Source organism: Poecilia formosa, unplaced genomic scaffold, assembly GCF_000485575.1.
Source record: "Poecilia formosa unplaced genomic scaffold, Poecilia_formosa-5.1.2 Scaffold6, whole genome shotgun sequence".
Classification (NCBI taxonomy): Eukaryota; Metazoa; Chordata; class Actinopteri; order Cyprinodontiformes; family Poeciliidae; genus Poecilia; species Poecilia formosa.
Genome location: NW_006799945.1, coordinates 1,240,900 through 1,265,541, shown reverse-complemented (window position 1 = coordinate 1,265,541; position 24,642 = coordinate 1,240,900). Strand labels below are relative to the sequence as shown.

At 38.1% G+C, this 24,642-nt stretch overlaps 2 protein-coding genes and 1 long non-coding RNA gene across 4 annotated transcripts; all 3 read right to left on the bottom strand.

The window, feature by feature from the left end:
• Positions 1-4,634: 4,634 nt before the first annotated feature.
• On the bottom strand, positions 4,635-19,780 carry camkk2 (calcium/calmodulin-dependent protein kinase kinase 2). 2 transcript variants are annotated; one of them, XM_016678827.1, is made up of 17 exons: positions 19,441-19,780; positions 14,838-15,111; positions 14,397-14,738; positions 13,200-13,247; positions 12,286-12,339; positions 10,359-10,410; positions 10,118-10,251; positions 9,712-9,748; positions 9,505-9,526; positions 9,309-9,397; positions 8,473-8,672; positions 8,269-8,322; positions 8,067-8,140; positions 7,866-7,953; positions 7,219-7,350; positions 6,947-7,050; positions 4,635-5,526 (listed from the first exon to the last, which is right to left on the bottom strand). In XM_016678827.1, the coding sequence occupies exons 2-17, from the start codon at positions 15,051-15,053 to the stop codon at positions 5,454-5,456; spliced, it is 1,719 nt and encodes a 572-aa protein (XP_016534313.1). In that variant the 5' UTR covers positions 15,054-15,111; positions 19,441-19,780; the 3' UTR covers positions 4,635-5,453. The 2 variants fall into 2 exon arrangements, with proteins under 2 accessions (XP_016534313.1, XP_007566129.1); XM_007566067.2 differs by having other exon boundaries at positions 14,838-15,100.
• Positions 9,917-10,111, bottom strand: LOC107837946 (uncharacterized). Its single transcript, XR_001663997.1, has 2 exons — positions 10,001-10,111; positions 9,917-9,959 (listed from the first exon to the last, which is right to left on the bottom strand). It is a non-coding gene; the product is annotated as an uncharacterized LOC107837946 (long non-coding RNA).
• Positions 19,781-20,487: 707 nt separating the features above from the next.
• On the bottom strand, positions 20,488-24,116 carry snrpd3l (small nuclear ribonucleoprotein D3 polypeptide, like). The gene is made up of 4 exons (XM_007566055.2): positions 23,992-24,116; positions 22,695-22,833; positions 20,984-21,176; positions 20,488-20,665 (listed from the first exon to the last, which is right to left on the bottom strand). Exons 2-4 carry the CDS (start codon positions 22,818-22,820, stop codon positions 20,601-20,603), a joined length of 384 nt encoding a protein of 127 aa, XP_007566117.1. The 5' UTR covers positions 22,821-22,833; positions 23,992-24,116; the 3' UTR covers positions 20,488-20,600.
• Between the last annotated feature and the right edge of the window lie 526 nt (positions 24,117-24,642).

Below are 24,642 nucleotides of genomic sequence, written 5' to 3'. Positions count from 1 at the left end.
TGTGATATTTCCCTTTTTTTTTTCTTTTAATTCAATTTTGTCAGCGGTGCCTAGAAGTCAAAGAGGTCAAAGAGCAAAGCAAAAAGTGAAAACAAAAGAGAAATCAACTATATTTGCAGCTCTTTAATTTTAGCAACTAGCTTCAAATAATATGCAAATCTAAAAGACTGACTTACGGAGAAATCATGTTTTAAACAAGGTTTTATAGAAGCTGTAGGCAACACAGCTATCCTTCTCCTAACACTATTGTCTACTTTGCAAACTAAAAGGGGAAAATGCTCCTGGACCTGCATAAAAGAGAAGTATATTAACTTCAGCAATGTGTATGTGCACACATTGAAGAGTTTAGAAATAGAGGTTTATAATACAGAGCACTCAGACAAACTACAAGTGTGTTTGATTTATGAAAAGGTTACAGGAGTGGAGACAGGTTCGAAAGGCAAGTCTGATATGAAGCAAAAAAAAACAAAAGGAAAAACAATGGAGAGAATTAGTGTTTGTGTCAGTTTTGGATTCTGCATCGACAGAAAGTGAAGTTTCACTGGAACTTGAACAAAAAAAATAACACCTAAACAAGATTTTAAGTTCTACTTGCATTTTTACAGGATGATGATTGAGGTTTTTGTTTACTACTTCATTTTTTCCCTCCCCATTTTTCTTCCCCCACCCTCCCAACCTTCCAACTGGAAAACAATTAGGCGAGTCAGGAGAGTAAAGGGTCTGATTCTGTTACTATCAGCGTTTCTCAGCTGCTGATGTGCAGTTTCCAGCTTCCTCATGTGCCCCAGCGGGGGGAAATTTACGCACAGCGCAGCTCAGAACCTGAAGCTGTCTCTGTATTGGTTTTGAACAGCGCCTTATATGGCGAACATTAGCACACATTGTGCTGTAGTCAGCAAAAGACGACAGGTGTCAGCCACACAAATTGTTTAAATGGTGCTTAAGCTCAGCCTTTTAAGAGGTTCCCGTTTTTCTATGTCAGCCTGTGAGATATGAACTCCGATCAGGCATAACATTAAGACCACACACCTAACAGTGTGCTTGGTTATCGTCCTTGCAGCCAAAACAGCCCTAACCCATCAAGGCATGGAGTCCACCAGGTGCCTGAGGCCATCATCCCTGAACTCTTTTTGCCTTATAGCAAAGAGTATTATCCGACTGAAGGCCATCAATGAATATTACTGCATTTATTTATTTAATATAAATTGTTACATAAACCCCAATACAAGTAGGGCAGTTTTTCTTTACCATCCCATTCAGCACAAAGTATAAGCGTGATGTAACCGGCCTGATAAGAAGTCCGCACTAAGGAAAGGATATAGAGACTCTCATCTCACTCTCATCTTTCAACTTTTGTCTCTCCGTAGACTCTCCTGTTGGGAGCTTTAAACTCGACCTTCTAAATTCTTAGCCTGTGGATTTTAAATCAACGTGATAAAAATATGACTTTTTCTTTTTATACTTGAAAGTCAAGTATTCAAGTCTCTGAGCTCTTTAGATCAAGACGTATTGCTAATTTCCATTTACACCTGGATGTCATAATTTCTCGTCTTCCGCAAAATTCAGAATTGCTCCCACACACTTGTAAGTCAGCAATAGCTGCAGGTAGATGCAAATGTGAACGGGTAGAAAATGGTTAATACTTTTCTTATACAGCTTGTTAAAAGATGTTGGCCAGGCAACTGAGCACAACAATACGCAAATCCTGAAGGTTTTTTGAAATTGTGGCTGGAAGTGGGGTGTGAGGTCATTCCTTTATACGAGTTTAGATTTCCAAGGCGTTAGAATTAAAATCCTAAAAATCTGTTGAGGAAGAGGAAATTTATATTTACAGAGAAACTAAATGTGTCAGTGTGAAGCAGAATAACGGCTGGAAACGGAACGGAGTTTATCACAGAGGAATCCAAGAGCTGCTTTGAATGTTTTGGTCTTTTAAAAGCATCCATTATAAAAAAGAACCTTATGTTATTCCTTATGTCATGCTTTAAAAGGTTAAAATCACACTGGCTTTACTTTGAGCTACCTTGTTTTGTACAGCAAGAGGTCTGGAACGTGGCCAGTTTGGACTCTGTGACCTCGCCGCCTCCTGTTTGAATGTTAGCGAGCTCTGCCAGGGATGAGATGGAAATCTCCTGGAATGAGGCGTTTGTGTCTGCCGAATGTTCCCAGGATCACATTTCTGGCATTTCGGCCACTTGATGCAAGCTTCCGTTGACAAAAGCAACAAATCGCGTCACTGTAACATTTAAATTTAAACATCTTAAACACGAAAGCTTTAATGTGTGTCAGCTGTAAACAAAACTTTAAAGATTAAACCATCAGCTCATTTTCAGAATAAACAGGGTTTTGAAGATATAATTTCACTTCTCTTTTTTTGTTTGAAACAGACATTTAAGAGTTAGTCTTCCATGTTCAGAAATATCATAGTAAACAGCGCACACTTGTGGCCAACTACAGGAACTGTGAGCCTACGGTGGGATTATTGAAGCAAAAAAGTGAAAAGAAAGAATTTTACAGGAAGGCAGTGATTGTTTATTTAAATAATGAGCACGGTACGGTTTGAGTTTGAGCGGTTCAACATATCGGCATGTGTTTTTACTTTATATAACAAGTTCAACAGGTCTTTAAAAACAAAATTTACGCGCAATAAGAAGAATCTTTAGATTCAATGAGTTCTGCTGTGTGGCTTGTGTTTTATGTCATAGAAAAAAATTGAATTTGTGTTTATGTGTTGTGCTCTTAATTTTAAAAGCATAACTTAAACTTTGACTGAAAACCTGCTTGACATTAAAAAGGACACATACCACTCTGACCACACATTTCTCGTGATAAGCTGAAATACACTCCTGACAGGCATCGATATTAAATGGCTGCCTATAGAGTGACGTATTTGAACTGTTTCCAGGATATGATAATGATACAGCCGTAACTTCAATGAACCACAAAAACAAGATATGGGTGCACAAGTTTGAATTTATTGTGAATTTGTTTTCATTAAAACTGAATTAAAATTAAACATATAGGCTCAGTGTATACATACAAACCCTCTTATTAGGTTAAACCTTCCCTGGGACACTGTATGCTTTTTTTAGCTATAAAAAAGAAGCTTATGGAGTAATTCTGAATATTTGATCATTTTTCCGAGTCAAAATTGGAGAGTTAACTTAAATTGCTTAATTTCCTTCCATGAACTTTAATTATCCCTGTTACACAATACACTTTCAAGCTAGACTGGAGAACCCATTTGGAAAAGTCAATGTAAAGCTTTAAAAGAAAACTATGCCAACTGGTCGCCATGGTGGTGGCAGCATGGTTCTGTGGTTGTGTCCTGCAGCCAAATCATCAAGCAGATAGTTGAAGCTTTGTTTCAGTAAACATGTTAAGCTTCTTGAATGGCCTCGACCTCAGTCTTACTGAACGATTGTAGACTTCTGTCTGTCTAAAGAAAAGCCAACCAGCTAGAATGAACCTTTTCTGTCAGGACTGTCGATCAAATATGGAGTGAGATTACTCCAGAAGTTTGTTGATGTCTAGATACAAAGCATGTAGTGCAGGTGCAGATCATCTCCACAAAAAAGCCTTTTTGTATAACTCTATTAAACTTATTTGTATGAGTATACATATATATATATTAAAAAAAAAAACATTTCAAATGCATCATAATAAGACCAAATTTATGACATTCATCTTCATCATGAATCTTCCAAAACGAATCACCCGAATTATAGCTTCTGAGCGTGCTCAACAAGGTGTACTGCTGCACCATAAAGACATTTAATGTGCATAGTACGAGTCTTAAAAACCAACATACATTTCAGAGAAACATGCAGGTACGAATACAAAAAAAGTCCTTCCCTTTTCTTATACATTCAACACGACGGAAGTGCTGAACTAAAACGTGTGGAAGCATTAAATGTTAGTATCAACACTGTCAATAATCTATGTTAACTAGACACACATTCAGTCGTTTTATCTACAACACTAAATGTTTGGGGGAAAAAATTAAATAAGGAATGGACGAAAAGGTAAAAAAATAAAATAAAATTGGGAAAATAAGAAGGAGGACATTTGTAACTGATATCAGAAATTAAATTCTGCTTCTTTCCAGAATGACTGATGTTTCTGACCAAACACGTCAAAAGATATGACATGCATAGATCTGTAAAAAGTCTGAATATTGGCACTGTGCTTCCATCCTAACTTTATGGCAGCAGCCAGCTTTTATAGGTCAACTATAAGAACAAGAAATTGTTTGTAATTTACTTTGCAAACCTGTGCATTTATTTAAATGCTCTCCGTCTTTAAATAACATATATCCAGTCAGACAAAACAAACTAACTAAAACAAAACTAGGTTTCCTTTTTTGATTTGAGGTTGTGCTGTCATCAAGTAAATCCTAAAACAGAATGCTGCAGGAACGTGTAAAGCCCTGCCTGTATAGCACATTAAAATACTTTGATTAAAATATTTAAGGAAACAACAACTTTTCACCAACACTTTCTGCTGTTCTCACATGCAGACTTTAATATTCAGCTTACTGCAGCTCTTTAAAATTGAGTGTAAACACCTAAAACAAAAACTCTTCACTTAAGATGTCTGAAAGTACAAGTTTTAGCACATATAAAGGTCCTCCCCCCCACATGCCATCCAAATCCACTGACGACAGATGTGAACGTTCACACAGCACTACATTAACCATTTTAAATCATTTATAAAGCTTTCTATTAATTGCAGTACACGTCAAACTTAAAAGTGTGGGAATTAGGATAAATATCTTGTAAAAAATAAATGCATGCATTCAATGAAGTAAACATGTTTTAGCTTCCCTTTTTCCTTATTTGGTAAACTGTACAGTCTGTTAAATATGTAACAAAACTGGGCACTGCCACTCTGCCATACTCTGAACTTTGACAATCTTTGTCAGGAGGCATTCTCTGCCAAAGAGAAGGCCGGTTGTGATGGTGAATTCACATCCAAACATCCCCTCTTTTTTTTTTTTTTTTCCCCCTCTCAGCGCAGTACACCTGAAGATCTTATCAAGTAAAAACAAGTGGGGGATCTAGGAATTAGACTACGTTAAAAACCTGAAACTGGACCATTGAAGCCTGAGACGAGGCATGCTGAGACTATAAAAGCATGCAAGAGAGGAGGAGGAGGAGGAGAAGTGTAAGTTGAGGAAAAGGATGTGACATTTCAAGGTTCACATACGACAGTCACAAGCCCCCACCACCCCAAAGGTAAGCTGTACAAGAAGAGAAACGATAACCGTCGTCACAAAATCCTCGCCAAAGTCCTTAAGATCATAAGTTCGTCCCTAATTTTAAAATTCTTCACATCCAACGTAAAAAGTTAAAGTCTGTAAGCGTTGACGGCCGGTTGCAAAGAGTAAAGGGGTTGTCGTGTTGTGCAGTTACAGGCAGGAAGATATCAGTGTGCATATAAAGCCGTTTCCATCAGGAAAGAGCCTTGTCTTCTCCTACGTAGGGCAGGTCCATGCTTCTCACTCCGTCTGTGCTCTCTTGTTTCCTGAGAGAAAACAACCGAGACTCAGCACCAGCAGCAGCATCGCAACGAGAAAACGCTGATCTCACACAACTGGAACAATTTTGAAGCACCGCTCTACCGAAGTACAAAAACGAAAGCAAAAACCTTATCTGCAAGTGGTTTCAAATAGTTTTCATCAGGCATTAGAGTATTTATGATATTTGTTCTGTGATACTTTTGAAATTAGGTGATTAACTGCTTACAGGTGAGGATTTCAAACTGAGGGTTAAGCGTTGCAGTGTTTAAATGAACTGTCTTCATTTTCTTTTCCACAGGAAGAGATTCTACCGAAATGATTCCGCGTTTAGCTTCTTCTTTTTGTTTGATGACGTCATTGACAGAGCTGTTTTTGCCATTAGCATTGTTTCATCTCCTTATTTGTCTTTCCAAAGAACAACTCTTAGCCGGTTGACTCTGTTTAGCCGCGTCTCTTTCCTGGACAAAGACATTGATGGAACTGTATTTGGAATTAACCATAAGCCCCATGGACGTACTTCTGGCCTGATGCTTGTATGTTTAAACTGTCTCTTCTTTTAAATCTCCCAGTTTGTTCAAATGAACTGGTGTGTTTTTCCACAACCTGAGCACCAACTCTATGGAGCAGCAATATGCAGAAACAAACAAGAATAAAACATTTACTTTATTTCCAAGATCCACTGACTCAACCTATTGCAATGTTTATCTATATATAGTTATTCTCTCTGACTTTTATTTGTTTTTATAGAGACAGAAGGAAAGGAGTGTTATGTGCAAAGCCATACAAGATGTGGAATGTGAAAGTTTTTTTTTTTGTCTTTTTTACTCAAATCATATCTACAATTCTATATTTATGTAATTTACCATGAGAGACGTAAATGTTACTATCCAAAAAATAAATAAATAAAAGAAACAACATTACGCACAATAAATGTCTAATCAATTAAAAGTTTTATCCTGCATTTTATTCAGAGTTCTTGTGGAGGATCGCATGGAGACAGCATCCTTCATGCCATGCTATTATCTCAGTATCCCTGCTAACAGAGGCCACCATCTTCATTTAATAATACTGTAAACAAGCATTTGGCAAAACTCATCAGCTGACTGTTGATCTGATTAGAACCTGCGGTGCTGGGAAACAGCATTTAAGCGCAGGATTAATTAACACCACCTGACAATTTTAAAAGACAGACCGCGCTTTTAAGAACCGAGTCAGAAATGATGCTTCATGGATTTAGTGAAAAAGGTGGGCCCTGTCTGTGATGGGTCAAATAAAACGGCAAAATCATTCTTCATTATTACAACACGAAACACACCAAGTGAGAAAGCCCAGTTGTGAAAGAAAGTTGTGGTGAAACAGCATTGCTCAAGGACTCCCAACTGTTGTCATAGCATCATTAGGTCAGCCTGTAAACAATACACTCACGTAAATGTTTGCGCTGGAGCACACAAACCGCTGCGATCCTCCTTTCGGCTCAAGTCAAAGGGATTCCCAAAGGAGCGCTTCCTTAACATGGTTCTCACCAAAATCTGTCAAAAGTTTATGCAAAAGCTAAGATTAATATTACACAGATTAATATAAGACAGTTTTTTTTATTTAAATGTACCCAGTTTATACCTAGATCGTTGAAATCCATTTTTAAAATATAAGCTAGCGGCGATGGCATTTCCTTAATGCTCATTAGCAGAGAAACTCACCACTGTAGCTAGGCTTGGGATGTGTTTAACAGAGTTCTCCACTTCCTCCTCAGTGACCTCAATCAGCAAACAGCAGTTGTCATCCTCAGGAGGAAGAGGCTCGGCACCGTTCTTCGTCACCCACGGATGAGCCTGGACACAACAAACAGACTAATGTTAGACATAAGTTAATATATCATACAAGGATGAAGAAATAAGTAAAGAATATGACCATGTATGCACATTTCTACAGGAAACTGTTTCCAGTGCCAAACAAACCTCCACATTATGACAGCATCAGTATAAATGTTGCACCACTGATCTTTGTATTGTTTGTCAAAGCAGAAATACATACAATTCTAACCGCACTTCTATATATGGAGTGATGATGTAATCTGGAACTGAAACTTGCTCAAAAACCCGTCATTAAAACCGTAGAGTCCTTTTATCTACTGAAATTAAAATCCCCTTCGTCATAAAAAGATATGTATTTCTGAAGATGCATGTTGTTTCACATAAAATCAATTTTATGTTTGGGGAAAAAAAATTTCATTTCTGTTATATATTCGTACCAAAATGAAGCAGGGTCATTATATCCATTTACAAAACAATCCCAACTTGGGGGTAACTAACGTAGCCTGTTCTCAAACACTATAGAAAGTGTTCACCTTTATCTGTGCCACTGATATTCTGGCCTCTGGATTCTTGTCCAACATTTTCAACAGCAAATCTTTGAGGCCATCCGATATGTTTGCACTGTTGGCACAAGAAAACGAGTAATGCAAAGCGTCGGAACAAACAGCAGCAAGTGAGTGGAAAAACAACAGCACACAGTTTTTGAGATACCTACAGCACAAATTAAAACATACCATTCTGGTATCACCACAGGTTGGGTTTTGATTTTTTGATGTAGACTAAGAATGCGCTCATCCATAAAAGGACACTGTGGAGACAATTAATATGCATAATTTATTTTTTTTTTTTTTGTTTGTTTTAATGGAACACCACCGTTTGGGACAACTTTTAAGGAGACAAGCAGCCTCTACTCTTTGCTCCAGTGGACACACTCACCACTCCAAAGACGAAGCAGTAAAGCGTTACTCCCATAGCCCAGACATCCAATGCCTTTAAAAAAGAAAAATAAGAAATACCTTAAAGCCATGTCAACCAATAAACAGAAAAAAAAAATAAAAAATCTGAAACACCACCAGTATTGTATTGCATTACTGACAACAGTCTCCAGGTGGCACTAGTTAGCCACAAACACTGCCTCACCTTCCCAGAGAAATTTTTTCTGGTCTCAGAAAGTGTTTCGGGAGCGAGGAAAGCAGGTGTTCCCACTGTGCTGGTGAGCAGGGCATCGGCACCTTCAAACTGGTTGCTAACTCCAAAGTCTGCAATCTTGATGTGGCCATCTTCTCCCACCAACAGGTTGGAGGGTTTGATGTCTCTATGGATGATTCTCTGATAATGCACTGTTAAAACCGTGAGGTGGTAAGACAAGTCAAAGGATGAGAACATAAGTCTGGAAATGCTAAAGAATCTCCAGGTAAACATCATTGTTCAAAAGGATAACAGCCATAATTTAGGCTGATCACGTAAAGAAAGAATATGGAGGTGGTTGAATTTCAACTAAACAACACATACTGAGAAAAGCTTTTTTTTTTTCATGTGATTGTTATAAGTTTTTTTTTTTTTTTTTTGAGTCTGAGACTTAAAGCCCTCCCTCTCCTTTCATCCCAGTAATAGTCTCCTAGACAACCCTTGTGTAAAAGCTTTTCTCTTGAGCTGAAATGCATTTGCAGCCAGGAAAATTATGTGAAATGATCCTCGTGGGTGGCTGGAGTCAAGAGCGGCTCACATGGAGAACTTTGTAAAGCGAGGGTAGCATTGTGAAAACAAATCTCAATGATACAGTGAGAGCATTTTAATGTCTAACCTAGACAAGAATGATTATTCACAACACCTTTTATTTCACCTAAAAATAAAAGCCATATCAGTATAGCAGGTATAATCTATCACAGGTTCATTTTGAAGCAAAAGTGATTCATATTGATTAAATAATTGCTTCCATTAGATGGAAAATGAATGTAGAAGCCTGAGGGACTCACAGTACTCGATTCCTCTCAGCAGATCCCTGAAGTAAAAGCGGGCCTGTTCCTCGCTGAAGGGTTTATCAGTTGGCACCTCCATCACAGCCCTGAAAACACACACACACACACACACTCACCATTAGCAACTGGAAGTAATGAGATTGAGAGTCCATTTCAGTCGTATAATCATTGCCGTAATAGAAGCGTGTCTCACCCTTGCTTCACCAGCTCAAACACTGTGACAAATAACAAGGAAAAAAAGATTACATTTGTCAGGAGACATGTTCTAAAAATGCAGTTTTATTACAAATGTTATCAAAATAACAAAAAGTAGTATTTCCATATGTTTTATTAGAATAAAAAAACCATCTGTGTTCTGTCTGTTTGCAGTCTGGACAGTGACAGTTTGGCCAGAACATACCCATGTACAGATGGTCCTCGCTGGGGTCATCCAAAACCTGCCATTGCAGCACGAGGGAACAAGAAATGAATGTCAATCCAAACACACACTTAAAACACACCAAACCTCATCTTTTCATTCACAGGCACTGGCAGCAGGGGATCGATTTGTGGCCTTTTCCTGAGTTGAACATGTCAATGATTTTATTTGTTTTATTTTATTTTTCATTTCTCTGGATTAGGTCATTTTCAAAACAGGTGTTTGGATTGCTTTTGTACCTCTATGAATTGACTCATCATTCCAGAATTACTTTTGTTTATTTACCCATATTACCTATCTCTGATGTTAATATTAGTTTGACGATCTGTAAGACTGAATTTTGACAATAAAATCAGCACTGTGTAAAAGTAAACTGCAGTTTACATACCTCTACTAGTTTAACTACATTAGGATGGTCGAGTTTTTTTAGAATGGCTATCTCTTGATAAACTCGTTCCAGTGGCCCTTTATGCTGAGCTGGACCCTCGGGGACTGCTCTGGTTCCACGAGGAGGTGGTCTCCCTGATGGAGATTGGTGAGTAGTAAGAGGTTAGACAAAAGACAAAAAAAAGTAAAGTGGCCTTTATCAGTTATCTACTGCAGCATTAAAGACCCTGCTTCTGACTTACGTGGAAACCCTGCTTGCCTCAGGAGCCTCTTCTTGGACAGAAGCTTCATCGCCTACACAACAGAGAGAAACAGGTTTAGATTCGGTGGAGAATAAGGAGGACAGGAGGCGGGAGAGCCCAGTGGGCAGCGATCCAGGAAAAAGATGAGCAAAGGGGCAGATGGGGAAAAAAAAAAAAAAGGAGCTGGATACCACACAATCAGATGCTGCTATACTGACAGCGCACCCACTCATACACCTACTGTACAGACGACAGTGGCAGCATCTACAGTTAAAAAAAAACAAAAAAAAAAAACATCTCTCTTACCTTGAAAATCCTTTGTCTGGTAACTAATGCTTCTCAGTAACTAAAATAATCACTTTTACAGACTCAAAAGTGATTTTTAGAAAGCACAGCATGCCTAAAGATTTCCATATAGAGAGCATTGGAATCATATTCACGAATTTTCTCACCAGGGGTAGAGCATCCTAAACAGAAACCTGACAGAGGCTGCAAAAGAGCTGGGACTGGTGCAGAGATGGAGCTTCTAGCAGGACTGTGATGAAATCTGGGGCTAAATAATATTTGGAAAACATGCAGTTGCAATACTTTTGTTCAATACTGCAACGATTGCTGCAATTAACACAAACTTTACTTAATCTACTCGGGGGTTGTGCCACTTAAGACCAAAATCTGTACCAATTGGAGTGATCAAGAAGAAAGAGAGCTCATCCAGATGTGAATTAGCACATCCGCATTTGATTAACCAGCAGGGATTGTTAAGATTCAAGCAGGTCCAGAGCTACAATGACTCAGAGTCCATACCTAAAGACTTGAAAAATCAATGTTCTCAGACACTACTCATCCAATCTCACGAAGAGAGCAAAGCTAGTAGAGACACAACAAACGACCTACAGCTGTAACTGCAGTGAAAGATGGTTACATAAAGCATTGACTAAGGAGGGCTTCATACAAATCCATGCCACACTCACCAGATTAAATAACATGCATCCTTTAGTTTGCACTTCACAATTATGGAAAACAGGAATGGAGCAGGATGTCTGCAGGTTTCAGCAAGTCAAATTTAAGACTTTTTAATGCCACCTTGCGTAAAAGTTAAGACCAAAAAAACCTATAAAGAGAACGGTTGGGGCCTCCTGCAGTATTATGAACAAGCATTGCAAAAAAAAAAAAAAAAACAGTAGTGGCAGACTTAAAAGTTGTTTTTGCACAGAATGCACCCAGCCTCTCAACAGAAGTGAGCTAGTGGCAAAAACAAACGCCGTCCAGCCAATCGGCAATAAACTGGCCGATTACCTATGATGGATGCAAAAAAAACCTATCTAGGTAGGAAGGGCATATTAGTCCTCATCTTCCTTGAGTCACAATCTAAAGATGCCTACATGAGGTTCAAACTTTTGTCAGACAGAACAGTCCCGTGAAAAGAAAAACTGCATACACAAGATTAAATATTACTGCCATAACAAAATATAAGACCTGTGACAAACATATTTAAGGCCAAAAAAAAATGTTAATATAAATTTAAGATTTTTAAGGCCTTCATTTTAAGTACATGAATGCAGGACCAAGACTTCTGTTGTTATATCACATGAAACCCTCGTATAAAATATGTACAGATTGTTAAAGTCTGAAAAAGCTCAAAGGGGATGAATACTTCCAGACTGGCCTTATTCAGACCCAACTAATCTGCCAATCCACTAAGCTATTTTAACAATGATATAATCACCAATTGTGACATGTGTGCTTTGTCACTTGGGAGAAATTAGTAAAACAACCCCCATGACATTTTCAGTCGCTGTCATTGAGCCATTGTTATGAAGAGTAAATGACATTCTGAACTTTCTCACAGATGTAGCTTATTCATAAAAACAACAGGCGTATCGTTATTGTGCAATTAGGATGTGGGAGTGGGGTTCACAATACTCACATAGTATGTGTTGTCATCCTCATTGTAAGCAAGCTTGACAACACCATAAGAGCCCTGCGGAAGAGAGAAAAAACAAAACAAAAAAAAGAAACGTTTCATACTAAATAAACAACATTAATATGTAGAAAACACACAAGCATCAACACACGAGCTGAAGTGAGTGGGCCCACGCTGAAAGAGTACCAGCTGCTTCAAAGTGAGAACAGAGAAATTCAAATCCTCTCTCTCCATCGCTCTTTCATTTTTGATTTCAGGCTAATTAAGGAAACTGGATCTGGTTTGTGCCATCACACCGCGCCCCTCCCCCGCCCTCAAAACTCCTCAACGCAGGAAACTCTGTGTAGAAAGTGGGCCCAATTAGAGCCCTGTGCAGACAAATTCATACACAACAAAACAAACACACAGAGAGAGGGCAGACTCAGTTCCTGCTGGGGGAGCAGATTGTAGCACGGAGAGGAAGCAAATAGCTCATCCCACAGTCCAAAGTGACAATTCCACAACAGAGGAGCCTCTCCAACGATCCTAAATGGCTTCAATCTACAGACGTTGCATCTATTTGTTAAAATTCATAGATACTATCAATCTGCTCAACAATACTAACAATCTAAACCATTTACACACACACACACACGCCGACTCCCTCGCACCAACCCCTATCCACTAAGCCTTGCACAATCCTTAGAGAACACTATTTATACCAGCCTCTCATCCATCTTCCAACTCTCTCATGGCCGGGTGGTTTACACGGAGTTTGGAAAATGAGGACAGCCAGGAGAGAGCATATCAGAGGCTGTTACCGCACGTCCTCGGCGATGTGCGTTTACTTGACAGACACGCAGTAGGCGGAGAGGAGAAGGGAAATGGAAGAGTCGGTGAAAGAGAGCAATCAGTGAGTGAGAGGTCTCGGATGGTACCTTTCCAATCTCATCCTTCAGTTTGTACTGGTTGAGCTGAACGCAGTCCTGGAGGAGGGGTCAGGGAGGGAAAAAAAGGAAGAAAAAGGAATATTTGTGATTCTCTTCAGAGTGCAAAAAGCAAATATACTCAATCACTTTTTTTTTCTTTATATCAAGAAAACGTAAGTCGTTCGGGCAAAATGCCCCACTCACATTTAGGTATTTTATTATAAAAAGACTTATATGGATATATGTTTCTTTTCAATAAATACAAAAAAAACCTCTAATCTTAATGTTCATTTGAAGGCTTTGCAACATAAATAACAGTCATGTAAATCCTTCACAAATATGACTTTTGATACAACAAAATCTGATCCTACTGTATCAAGAACCTTTGCAGGATGTAGAACAGAACGAAACACTACCCACGTCAAGTTCTACCACAGCTACCGGCTGCTTTCACTGAGTCTATAAAATCGTACCTGTGCCTCCACAGCTTGATCTCAACCAGTGCTGCTGCTTTCAACAAGAAATGTGCATGTAATTCTAAATACTTAGAGTTCATTTTAATTTTATGGTACACTAGCAGGTGCACCTCAGAGAGCTACTCTGCCCATCCATGTGTAATGCTTCACTAAAGCCTCTGCACCCTGACAGTAAGTCAGGGTGCAGAGAAAACAGATCCTATATTCATATTTACTATTGTGGTGCTTACCACCTCAAATTTACTGATTTTCATTGAATTCTTCATCACCTGTTTAGTGAGGAACTATTAAACAAATAGGATGAGGGTATTCACCTGCATAAATATCATCTTAATCTGCTGAGTAAACTGTGAATCTGGAAATATTTTAGTATCACAGTTCAAAAACAATCTGAGACTGGATCCATCAACCATCCATCCAAGTGATCATCCATCCGTCCGTCCATCCATCCATTGGTTAATCAGTCCATTTGACCATCCATCCTCTGCTTTTACAGGTTTTATTTTCAATGCCGGCCTGCGGAATTACCTCTGGTAAATCCATAGTGAACCTATATTTAGATTTGGAACTGGGAGCTCTGGTATCTAATCTAAATATATAAACCTTGTAGTATAATTTCAGTATGATTGTACTGAATTTGGATGAATTTTGAATAAATAAATCAATGATAAACTAATAATTAAGATGGTTTGAAAACTGAACTGAAGTCAGTCTGAACAGGGTATCTTACCTGGAGATCTATGATGGAAACGCTGTGGGACTCCACAGTGGGCCGGCGGGGCAGGCGAGGGGAGGAGTGGGGCGATGTGATGGGAGAGTAAGGTAACGACGGGTAAATATAGCGCCCGTTAAGTCCAGGGGAACTGCAGGGCGAGGTGGCCGTGTGTGAGCGTTCTTGGAGAGAAAGTTTCCGGTCAGACAAACTCAATCTGCCCCGTTGCTCTTGGCTTTCAGGCAGCAGAACCTCGGGCCGACCAACTGCATGGGACAGCAGGTCGCAGGATGGAGTCCGGAAAGGTGCTCCTGCTGAGGAAGCTGGCTCCGGTGTCTCAGAGCTGTCCATTTCTTCCACCTAACATGACATGTTGGTTTTTATTTATCATTTTTGAGAAAAAAAAATGTATACGCCTTATTGTTTGAGAAACACATGAATCAGTATGTTCCGGCTCACCTCTTCCTCTCCGGGTGGTTGACTTGGTTCATACTCCGTGACCACAATGAGGGACTCCATGGGGTCTGGGGACGGTGTCTGAGAGTGCGCGTTTAAAGGTGGGGCGGGGCAGCTGCGCAGCAGATCAGGGAGAGGTTGCTGCACTGACGGTGCATGACTGCCGCAGGACGCCGGAGACTCACCAGAGGGCCAAGGAGTTACATGACAAGGAAACATGGCGCCTCTTCACAAAACTAGACAACTCCTCCATCAGACTGCATCCTCTAGGATGCACAAAATAAAAGGATGTTACTCTTGTTGTTAGAGGATTTATACAGATTCCTACCTCCCTAAGATAATGTATTCTGTTTTTGATTTTTGTGATCAATGAAGAGTATCTTAAATATTTTATATCAAACAACCAGAGTAAACAAACACACACACACACACACACAAAAAAAACTGTTTTTAAATGATGATTCCATATATTGAGAGAAAAACCTATCCAAACCAACCTCGTCCTGCTTTACTGAGAAACACGGTCATTTACATGAAAAAAAAAAAAACACAATCTATGCTGACTGACATGACAGAAGTGGAACTTTTTGGAAAGCTTGCTACATCTGGTGTAAAATTATCCCAATATTTCAGAAAGAACATCATAGCAACAATCATTGTGATGGCCTGAGGCCGCCAGGCTGTTCAGTCATACTTAAAAACCCTCCAGTGAAGCTGAATTAAAACAATTCTTTGGAAAAAAAAAAAAAAAAAAAGTGGACTAAGCATTTCTTGATGGCTCTTGTTGCTGCCAAAAGCACCAAACCACTGATCACCTAATGTGGATTTGACAAACCTTTCTCCTTCATTAAACGAAATCATTGTAAAATGTGGATTTTGTATTTGTTTTCTGGTTTGCGATCATAAGACCAGAAAAATGAAAAATTATAGTGGTTTCAAAGCTTTTTGCTTTGAAAGTAAGTTCAAAGCAGCATGATTCAAAGATGATATTACGATATTATATTGTAGATTTCTTGGAAGTTGAAACATATGTATTACACTGAGCACATCATGTTTATCATTTACTTGTCTCCTGTTATACAAACATTTCAGGGTTTTCACTAGAATTCCTAGAAATGTCTAAAAGCTGTTATCTACATCCTCTACTCTAAAAGGCAATTTTATGCCACATCATTTTGAATTAAGTGTCGACACTCAGAAAAATAATTTGTGCTCGACTGACTTCCTGTCTGTTGCTTTTTGGTTGTAGGGTTTTTTTTTTCCCACATAAGCTGACAACTCACTTTTTTCTAATTTTGAAGCTTCCGCCATCAGTCACATTAGCTGGGATACAAAATGTTCATCTTAAACTGTGTTTATACTATTTAGTGTATTATATTCCAAGGGAAGTATAAAATCTCCAAAACACACTGCAAGTGGAGTAGGGTTTTTTGTGTGTGTGTGTATAAAATTATGTTTCTGCAATAAAATCCTGATTTATTAGAAGGCATTTACACTTCTTTCACAGAGGTGTCAAGAAGGATGGAGGCGTTATTAGTTAAAAGCAAAACATTTTTTGGCAAACTTAAAATGGTCCACTTTTTTCTGCTAACACGGATAGAGTTGACAGTTAAATTATCAGTCTTGCATTTTGCCATTATTTGCAATCTGGAAAAAAGTTATAAAGAATGAAAGAATGGTTTTCAACCATTTCCAGACTCCTGACTGATTCAACATTTTGCTTCTAGTTTGATACCTAATGGCATATTGATTTTTGTTAGGTTAGGTTTACAAAAACAAATAAATATTCCTTGCAAGACTGAGGGCTGCACATTCTATCACATACTGTTATTGCAATATAATTGTGACCAATAGGCACGTAGTGAAGAGGGGCCTAGACCAGTGTCTCAGTCCTGCCACTGACCTTTAGTTAGGCGTTTCTCCGTCAAGTCCTATAGTTTTTATAAAATTCAACCCATATTATCGTTTCTTGCATGTTTTTTTCTAATATCATGGAGTGAAAAGTAAGAATTTCCCCCATCTGAAGCATGACTCCTTTGCTTTCAGTCTCTTGTGAACTTCTCATTTTTGAAGTGTGACCAACCAGACAAAGCAACTGGAAAGTGGAAGACAAACTCAGAAGTAAGAGGCACAAAATGAATTGGATGGCAGTGTAGTTTACATATGCAAACACATATCTTTCATTGATACTGCATGTCACTAATATTTACCTATCCACAGAGCTGAAGTATCACAAACCAGATGCTTTTCACCTACAACTTAACCTAAGCAGACATTTTGTTTTCATTTGAACCCTCAATAGAGTCTTGACTTCTTCCCCACACACCCTGTAATGTACTAATTAATTCATCTGAACACTTCTAGATGCACCAATTTCAGCTCTGGTAAGCAGATACAAAGTGGTGCATCTGAAGGAGCAACATTGGAATACGCTTTTGATGTCAGTTATACAACATGATTAATTATCATCCCCACAGCATTTAATGAGAACCGTGTTTTTTTTTTTCTTTTTTGTTTGCATAATTTAAGACCACAATTTCCATCTCCATGTCCACTCATGCTTTTTATACTCATTATCCGAGGAATGAGGAGAAGAGAAAAGCAGAGGAGGAAGGAAGATCTACATAATTTTTGTTGGATTGTTTTTAAGAGGATTGTGGTCATGGAAGCATGATAAACCGATGTAGCAGAGGACAAACAAAGCTATGAGGTAAACATAACAGTGTGTGAGCTAGGCGAGAGTTAAATGAGGATGATATGTGGGAGAGACGCCTACTTAAGGTGCCATCAGACTAAGATTAGATTCAAGTCCTGTAAAACACCAGCAGATGCTGTAAAGCTCCAGATGCTGTACTTAGCCTCTTAGACCCAGTCACATGAGTTGACCTGGACAATCTGGGCACGAGGGGAGAGGAAAGCAGGACTTATCATAGAATGTGGGGCGGAAGGGTAAAAGGGGGGTGGGAGGGAGGTGGGGGTCCGAGGTATGTAGTGCATTAATTATGACATAGATGTGGTCCTGCAGACATACCAGTACAACACACAGCCATCTGGAGCAGAGGAGCATCCCAAGCTTCATTAAGCGATACACAGGGCAGCAAAGTCAGCGGTGTGTGGAGTCATGCAGGAGATAAGCTGCAGTAAATGCAAGAAAGGATCTCCTAGATTAACTTAAGTGCAGTGTTATCATCACACGGCTGAGAACAGAGCCAGTCATTTATCCCTTAACCTGCTACAAGAGCAGCAAGCTTTTAATGCAAAACAACGGCATCTCACCCTAATTTGATTGCAAATATTTTAAAAGATTTTTAATAATGGCAATATAAACGTGTTGATTTCAAAGCTATTCAGAAGTGAGTTGTTAGATTAAAGTTGATTGTGAACAGTTTAAATGACACACGACATGGGCGTGAGGTCGTGTACAAAAAAGATTGTACTTTTTTATATGAACTCATGTCTTTTTATCTGTAACATCCTGTATAAAACTGTGAACATACTATCAATAGCAGTTCATTAACATGTTTTGTTATTCAACCATAAGACAGTAAATGTTCAATTTTTAGATTTAGAAATAATTAAATTTAACATGTGCAATATATTTACATTTAACCTATATGATGTATATTTTACCAGTTATTTCCAAATATTTCCTGTCATATCTCACTTGAGTTAGCTCAATTGTGGGAAATTTTGAAATACCTTGACCTATATAAGAACCTGTCACACAATAACAATACATCTAGTGGAATATGGAATCACGTTGCTTTTGTTCTGCTTAAAGGAAAATAAATAAAAGGTAAATCAAATTCGAAATTCTAGAAAGTAAGACAAACGTGTAATGGTTTTCCATCAGCCAGCTGACCGACAATCCAGGATAAAGGCTGTGGAAAGAAGGCGTCAAATATGCTTGAAACAACGGCAAAGAAATTATAGTCCCTGCTTCCGCTTTCCATTGTTGAATGATGGCATAGACCGGTGGCATCAAGTTGCCGTTTCAAACTTCATAAAAACGTTCGATACTAGTCTGTAAACACCCCTCAAACAAACCTAAATGGAAATATAGCTTGATGATAACATTTGGGGAAGAATGTTATGCAACTTTAGATTCTCATTGTAACTAATGTTACATAATAATATAGTAGGCAGAGATATTTCAGTTTAGACTGAAGCATTTGTGTTAAATTGTTGCCAGGCTGAAAACGTGCCATTTTAAAATCTCCAACTGTAAACATAAACATGACATGCCAATTATGAGCCGCTTTCAATGAAATGCTTCGCGTTTCTGGCAATGTATTAGGCAACTTGCATTAATAATGCAACTTGTTAAAGTGATTGTAAAGATCGACGTGCCAAAGGGCGTCTTTGCTGCCAAGATTGAAGCGAATGTTACGGTTGTTTGCAGTCCCAGCGAGTCAACTCCTCTCTAAAGCTCAAAGTCAAGCGGCTCGGCTAACGTTAGCAGCTGCTTTAACGTCAACATACAGATGTTGCTGTAACGGGCGTCAATGATGATAGTAACGATTCTAGCGCTTAAAGAAGCTTCCGTTCGATAGCAAAGCCATTGAATCAATCAAAAACATACATTCTGACGTTATTTAAGTCTTACCTCTCCGTGCAACTGGGGGCGTAAATTCAGAAATGTGAGGTTCCTTCTTCCAGCTGAGGTGTTACAGTAGCTGCTGCCAGCTAGCTAGCTTTGAGACAGACGGAAAATGTAGCAGACTGACAGCCGACGTTGTGATGGAGCGGTCGACAGCGCAGGTCCAGAGCTTCACACGAAGGGAAGACTGACAGCGTGCAATTATTTACATAACGTTGAGAAATGCACTCGCAGAAATTAGATTTATAAACAGAAGCAGTGTATGCTGTCCCTCTTTGTTTTCATTTTTCTCACGACTTCAGGAAAATACTTCATGGTGCTTAATTTCTGATCTACACAGCACGGCCAACACCGCCCCCTGTTGACTAGCTGGAGAATTGCACTCGTTGACAATGTATTTTTAACCTACATTTAAATGGTTAAAGACTGAAGACACACTTTCAATTAATTTCAGTCTGTCAAAGCCACAATACACTGAACTTTTATGTTTCAACAGATGAAATAATTTTGGCTACCTTAATGTTTTGGAGCAATCTTGCTCAAATTAAAGCAGTCTTTAACTGATTGATGCCTGTCTATATTAACATTTTTAAAGGATTCTTCAAATCATTGGACTTTTTTGTTATGAACTTCAGTTTTCTTTGGGTTTTACATCATTAATCAGCAGATAATTTTGCAGTGGAAGGACAGAATTTGGTTTTATTGTGTTTTTCTTTTATATATAGTCTGCATTTGTATTCTTCCCCTTCTATTGTTATAACCCTAAATGAGATGCAGTACATCCTTTGGAAGCAACATAAGCAAGTATAGTTCATACCGGTATAACCTTATTTAGATTAAAATAGTATTTCTGTGAAGCCACATTAGTATTTCAGATCAGCCAACAAGATTTAGCCAATCTGACGACTATACCAGAGTCGTTGATTTTGTCCACAATTTCACAGCTAAAACTCTTGGTTCGCTGTTGTTTACATGGTAAGTTTAGCTTTTCAAATGTGGAATATAAATGAAAGCAGCTCTTACCAAAATATCAAGTCTCGAAGAAACAAACTATGAGTTGTAAACGCAAAGATGTTTATTTCCATACAAAATAAAAATCAAAGTGAGGAACTGCAAAAGCACAAAATACCAGAGAATACCAAATTATTCCAAAGAACAAAGGAAAGTTATCGCCTCTTTTGGAAGATGTTGCCTCTTCCAATTCCACCACGACCTCGCCCTCTTGCAGCCACTATAAAAAGGTAAAGAAAACAGCATTTTAACAAAAATGACCAAAAAATGTGTGGTTAGAAAATAATCACAAAGGAATCCCAAGCACAGCACAAGTACAGAAAAGAAGCATGAATAGGAGATAAACATGTATCAAGTAATTGCATAAAACACCATGCAGCTTGGATTTTGTTACAAAAACAAAAATATTTTGATCAATAAACAAAATTTAAAAACTTGTTGTTGACCTTAACCGTCCCACAAATGCATCAAGTATATTTAATACCATTTTAAACCTGTACAAAGTAGAATTTTCTAGAAAGACAGTTTCTCCACTCACCTTGTGCTTTTAGAATGGCAGCTTTGCCTCTTCCCGCACCAGAACCCTGGTTCTTGTTCTTCATGCTCTTTAACATGGGAGCATTCTTTAACATATCAGGTAGGATCAGAAAGCGGATCTTGCTTCCTCGGATGTAGACCTGTTCCAACTGCGCGACGCGACCATCACGATAGGTCACGGTAATGTTGGACATCTATTGGAAAAGCAAAAAAAGAAAGGAAGGAAAGCTTTAGAAGTTTAGCATGTGTGCCATTATGCAAGAATGACAACTGAAATTTTAATATCCCACTTATTTATTTGCGCCACTTCTGCAAATCCAGCAAAATTAATGCACAAAATGAAAGCATTTCACAAACTTATACCAGCATCATTTGTAATTATTTTCCCAACTTTTCTTTCTCATTGCTCTCTTTGATCCATTGCAGCTTGAGAGTCATCATTAGTGTCAAATGCGGGCAATTGCTGCAACAAGACTCGATTCAACAAGGTGGATATTGCATTGGCATGCAAGAAGTGAGAGAATACATTAGCTAATACCACATTCCAACTGGTTATTAGAACTTTTAATATTTCACATTAATATTATGACAGCACAAAATGCACAGTATATTGTGCAACCCTACTCTACGCGTTTAGAAAATGTGATCAGAGAATAAAAACAACACACTACTTTTAGAACGGTAATAAACGATATGGTCCAGGTTTACTAAATGCAAACTGACATTATTCCCTCCATTTCATAGCTTAGTGTTATAAAGGCATCAAAGTAACAACACTACAGCACACTATAAGGATTTATTTGGCGTAGTGAAGAAATACGTCATGACCCATGAATAAATCAAGCACCAAAGAACATCCCTGTAATGGTTTTCCAATCCCGTGTTTGTGCTCATAAAAATGCTGTTAACCCAATGGTTAATCAACAGAAACAAAAAATAGAACAATGTACCTCTTATATGTCACAGTTGGTGACCATTTATTACCAGACAATCAAAAACACATATTTCACTTTGAGATATCTCACCTTGAGTATAAAATGCACCAGTCATTTCCAAGTACAAAATGCTTATGCTAAAGGAATGATGAGTTAACCAACCCAAATGGTAATGAGAACTAGAGCTGCATTATATTAGAAAATCTTGCAAAACCAATAATAATGGTAAAAATAAATGTGATTGTGAGATCAGCTGCAGCATACATATTTCTATTTTCTTTTTTTTTTTTCCTTAATTTCATCACTGATGCATACACTCTGACCTTTACCATTATGGGTACTGGTATTTGTGTCTGATGTTGGCATCTGCTTCCATTTCTAGCTAAATATAACATTAGCAGGTAATAATTACTGCACTGTAAATAGTCTGAGTTGATGTAAATATTGTGCACACTGATACTAGGATGACTAAACACTGTGCAAGCCAAATGAGAAGCAAAATTAATGGATATAGGATGTGAAACAAAGTTTCCCTAATAGAATATAATAAGACTTGCTGGATTTAAGATCTTTATAAAAATAAGCTGAAAATAAGCTGATAGCATGCTTTACATACCATAAGAAATTCTAGTAGGTTAGGACAAAATAACTATGTCCAATACAAAATTGGGGTACAAATCAACAAAAAGGCAAAATAACCCTGAGTCTTAAGTCACCGGACATAATTTGCTGTTGCTCTAACATATGAAGGCCACCTATCAAGATAGTCAAACCAACCTGACAGTTCATGTTGTCCTCAGCTTCAATCAGCTTGCCTCTGTACACCTCTCCTGTGTTGGTCTCACAGGTCACAATGTGTCCCTCTGCCTCATGCAGGACCTTGATCGGCACACCAATGGACATCTTTTAAGTCTTCCTGGAACACAACACAAAGCAAAAACTTTACTATATCTGCTGCTATGTTATAAAATCCTTTATTCGGTTCTATAAAGAAACTCAATGCATCAGCAGCAAGGTGACAGGCCATTGGAAAACACACACACACCTCTACAAATTGGTAGTAATGAATAAAAAGTTAACAGTCTGTACAGAAATGTCAAATATACAGCAGAAATCCATAGCTACAAAAATACATGCAGATTCTACAAAAAGATTATTTAAAAAAAAATAAAGTTACCAACAAAAAAAAGTGCGACAGCAAATGTCAAAATGCTGACTTTAAATTACTGATACTTCCAAGCAGAAGTTGGCTGCCAAATTTGTCCTGGAATATCTAAATGAGGCAGCAACTCCACTAATGAACATGCACCTATATATATTTTTTTCTCATATGCAAAATAAATGGACTAAAATATTGAATTAAGTAGTTAAAGTCAGGGTTACTAACTCGAGAGTGAAAATTGGAGTTTGATAAAATTGTACGGGCAGTCTGTCCAGAAAAAAAGCTCAAATTTGTGCCCAAGCAGCGCTGAATAAACACAAAAAGACCAATTTTAAGTTACAATTTATTCACACTGTTAATACATGTCCTGAAATAAGTGCAAACACCACGAATGCATAAAAGCGTATAAATGTTGCTACCAACAAGAGGTCATTCTTTATGGAGAATAGGATTTATTGTTTCATTAGCAAATATTGAAGAGCCACCTCAGTTCTACCATGAAAAAGGTTGAATCGTTCAAAAATAATAATCACTAATACTACTTTTTAGCATGAAGCAATTACAAGTCCCGTAGAAAAACGTAGTCGGTGATCTTGAAGTGAAAAGTCGACCGCTATCAACGTTAGCCACAATAGCTAACGATGCTAAGGTACAACTCTTACTTAAAAAACAGAAAATCCTCGAAATAATGTACATTTAAAGTTGATAAATAAAATACGCTGAACAATTAGACAGTTTCACACGTTCCACTTTGAATTATGCCCCCTTATTTAGAAAAATAATCAAACGGAGCCGTGACAACAACTGAATGAATTAGCTTCGAAATTCTAACTAATGTCCAAAGTGTGTTTACATAAAAACAAGTCGGGAGCCATTTTCTTAACAAAAATGAAGATCAAGTTGTGCATTTACCTCGGGTTTGCCTTGAAAAGATGTTATTTTCTTGTTATTTCTGTTGTAGTAATTCTGCAACGTGCGCTTGTCGCTATTACAGCGCCTTTTGAGCCTTTTTCCTGCTACCCACAAAGCAACGAGGGGTCAACATAAGTGTTTCCTGTAGCGCTTACTGCAATGCATTGTGGGATATAGAGTTTTTTCTAACACAAAACGTAACCTTTTTAGGTCGGTACAAAAATGTATGATTGGCAAGAATGTAGAGCAGAATATTTTTATCTTATCATTTTTGAAAACAGTTGTAACTACATATTTTGCACATAGAACAATTGGTCAGCAGTTGGTGAAGGAGGTGAGTTTGTTTTAACACCCTGGGGAAGGAAAGCTATGATTGTATGGAGTGTTCCTACAGAGGAGAACTTAAAAAAAAATCTACCTCCTGCACTTCCCTTTCCAGCTTTCCAGCTTTGTCAGTCATCATAAATACTTGAGAATTTTGACTGTCTTTCTATTAAACTCGATATAGAGCAATTGGTAAAAAATAAAATAAAATAAAAAATGTTGAGACAGAAACTGAGCTTTTAATATGGAAATCAGTTTGTTTTTTTGTTTTTTTGGGGTGGGGGAGGTGTTGGAGGCCAAAAGGAGACAGGTTGTTGCCAGGCAATC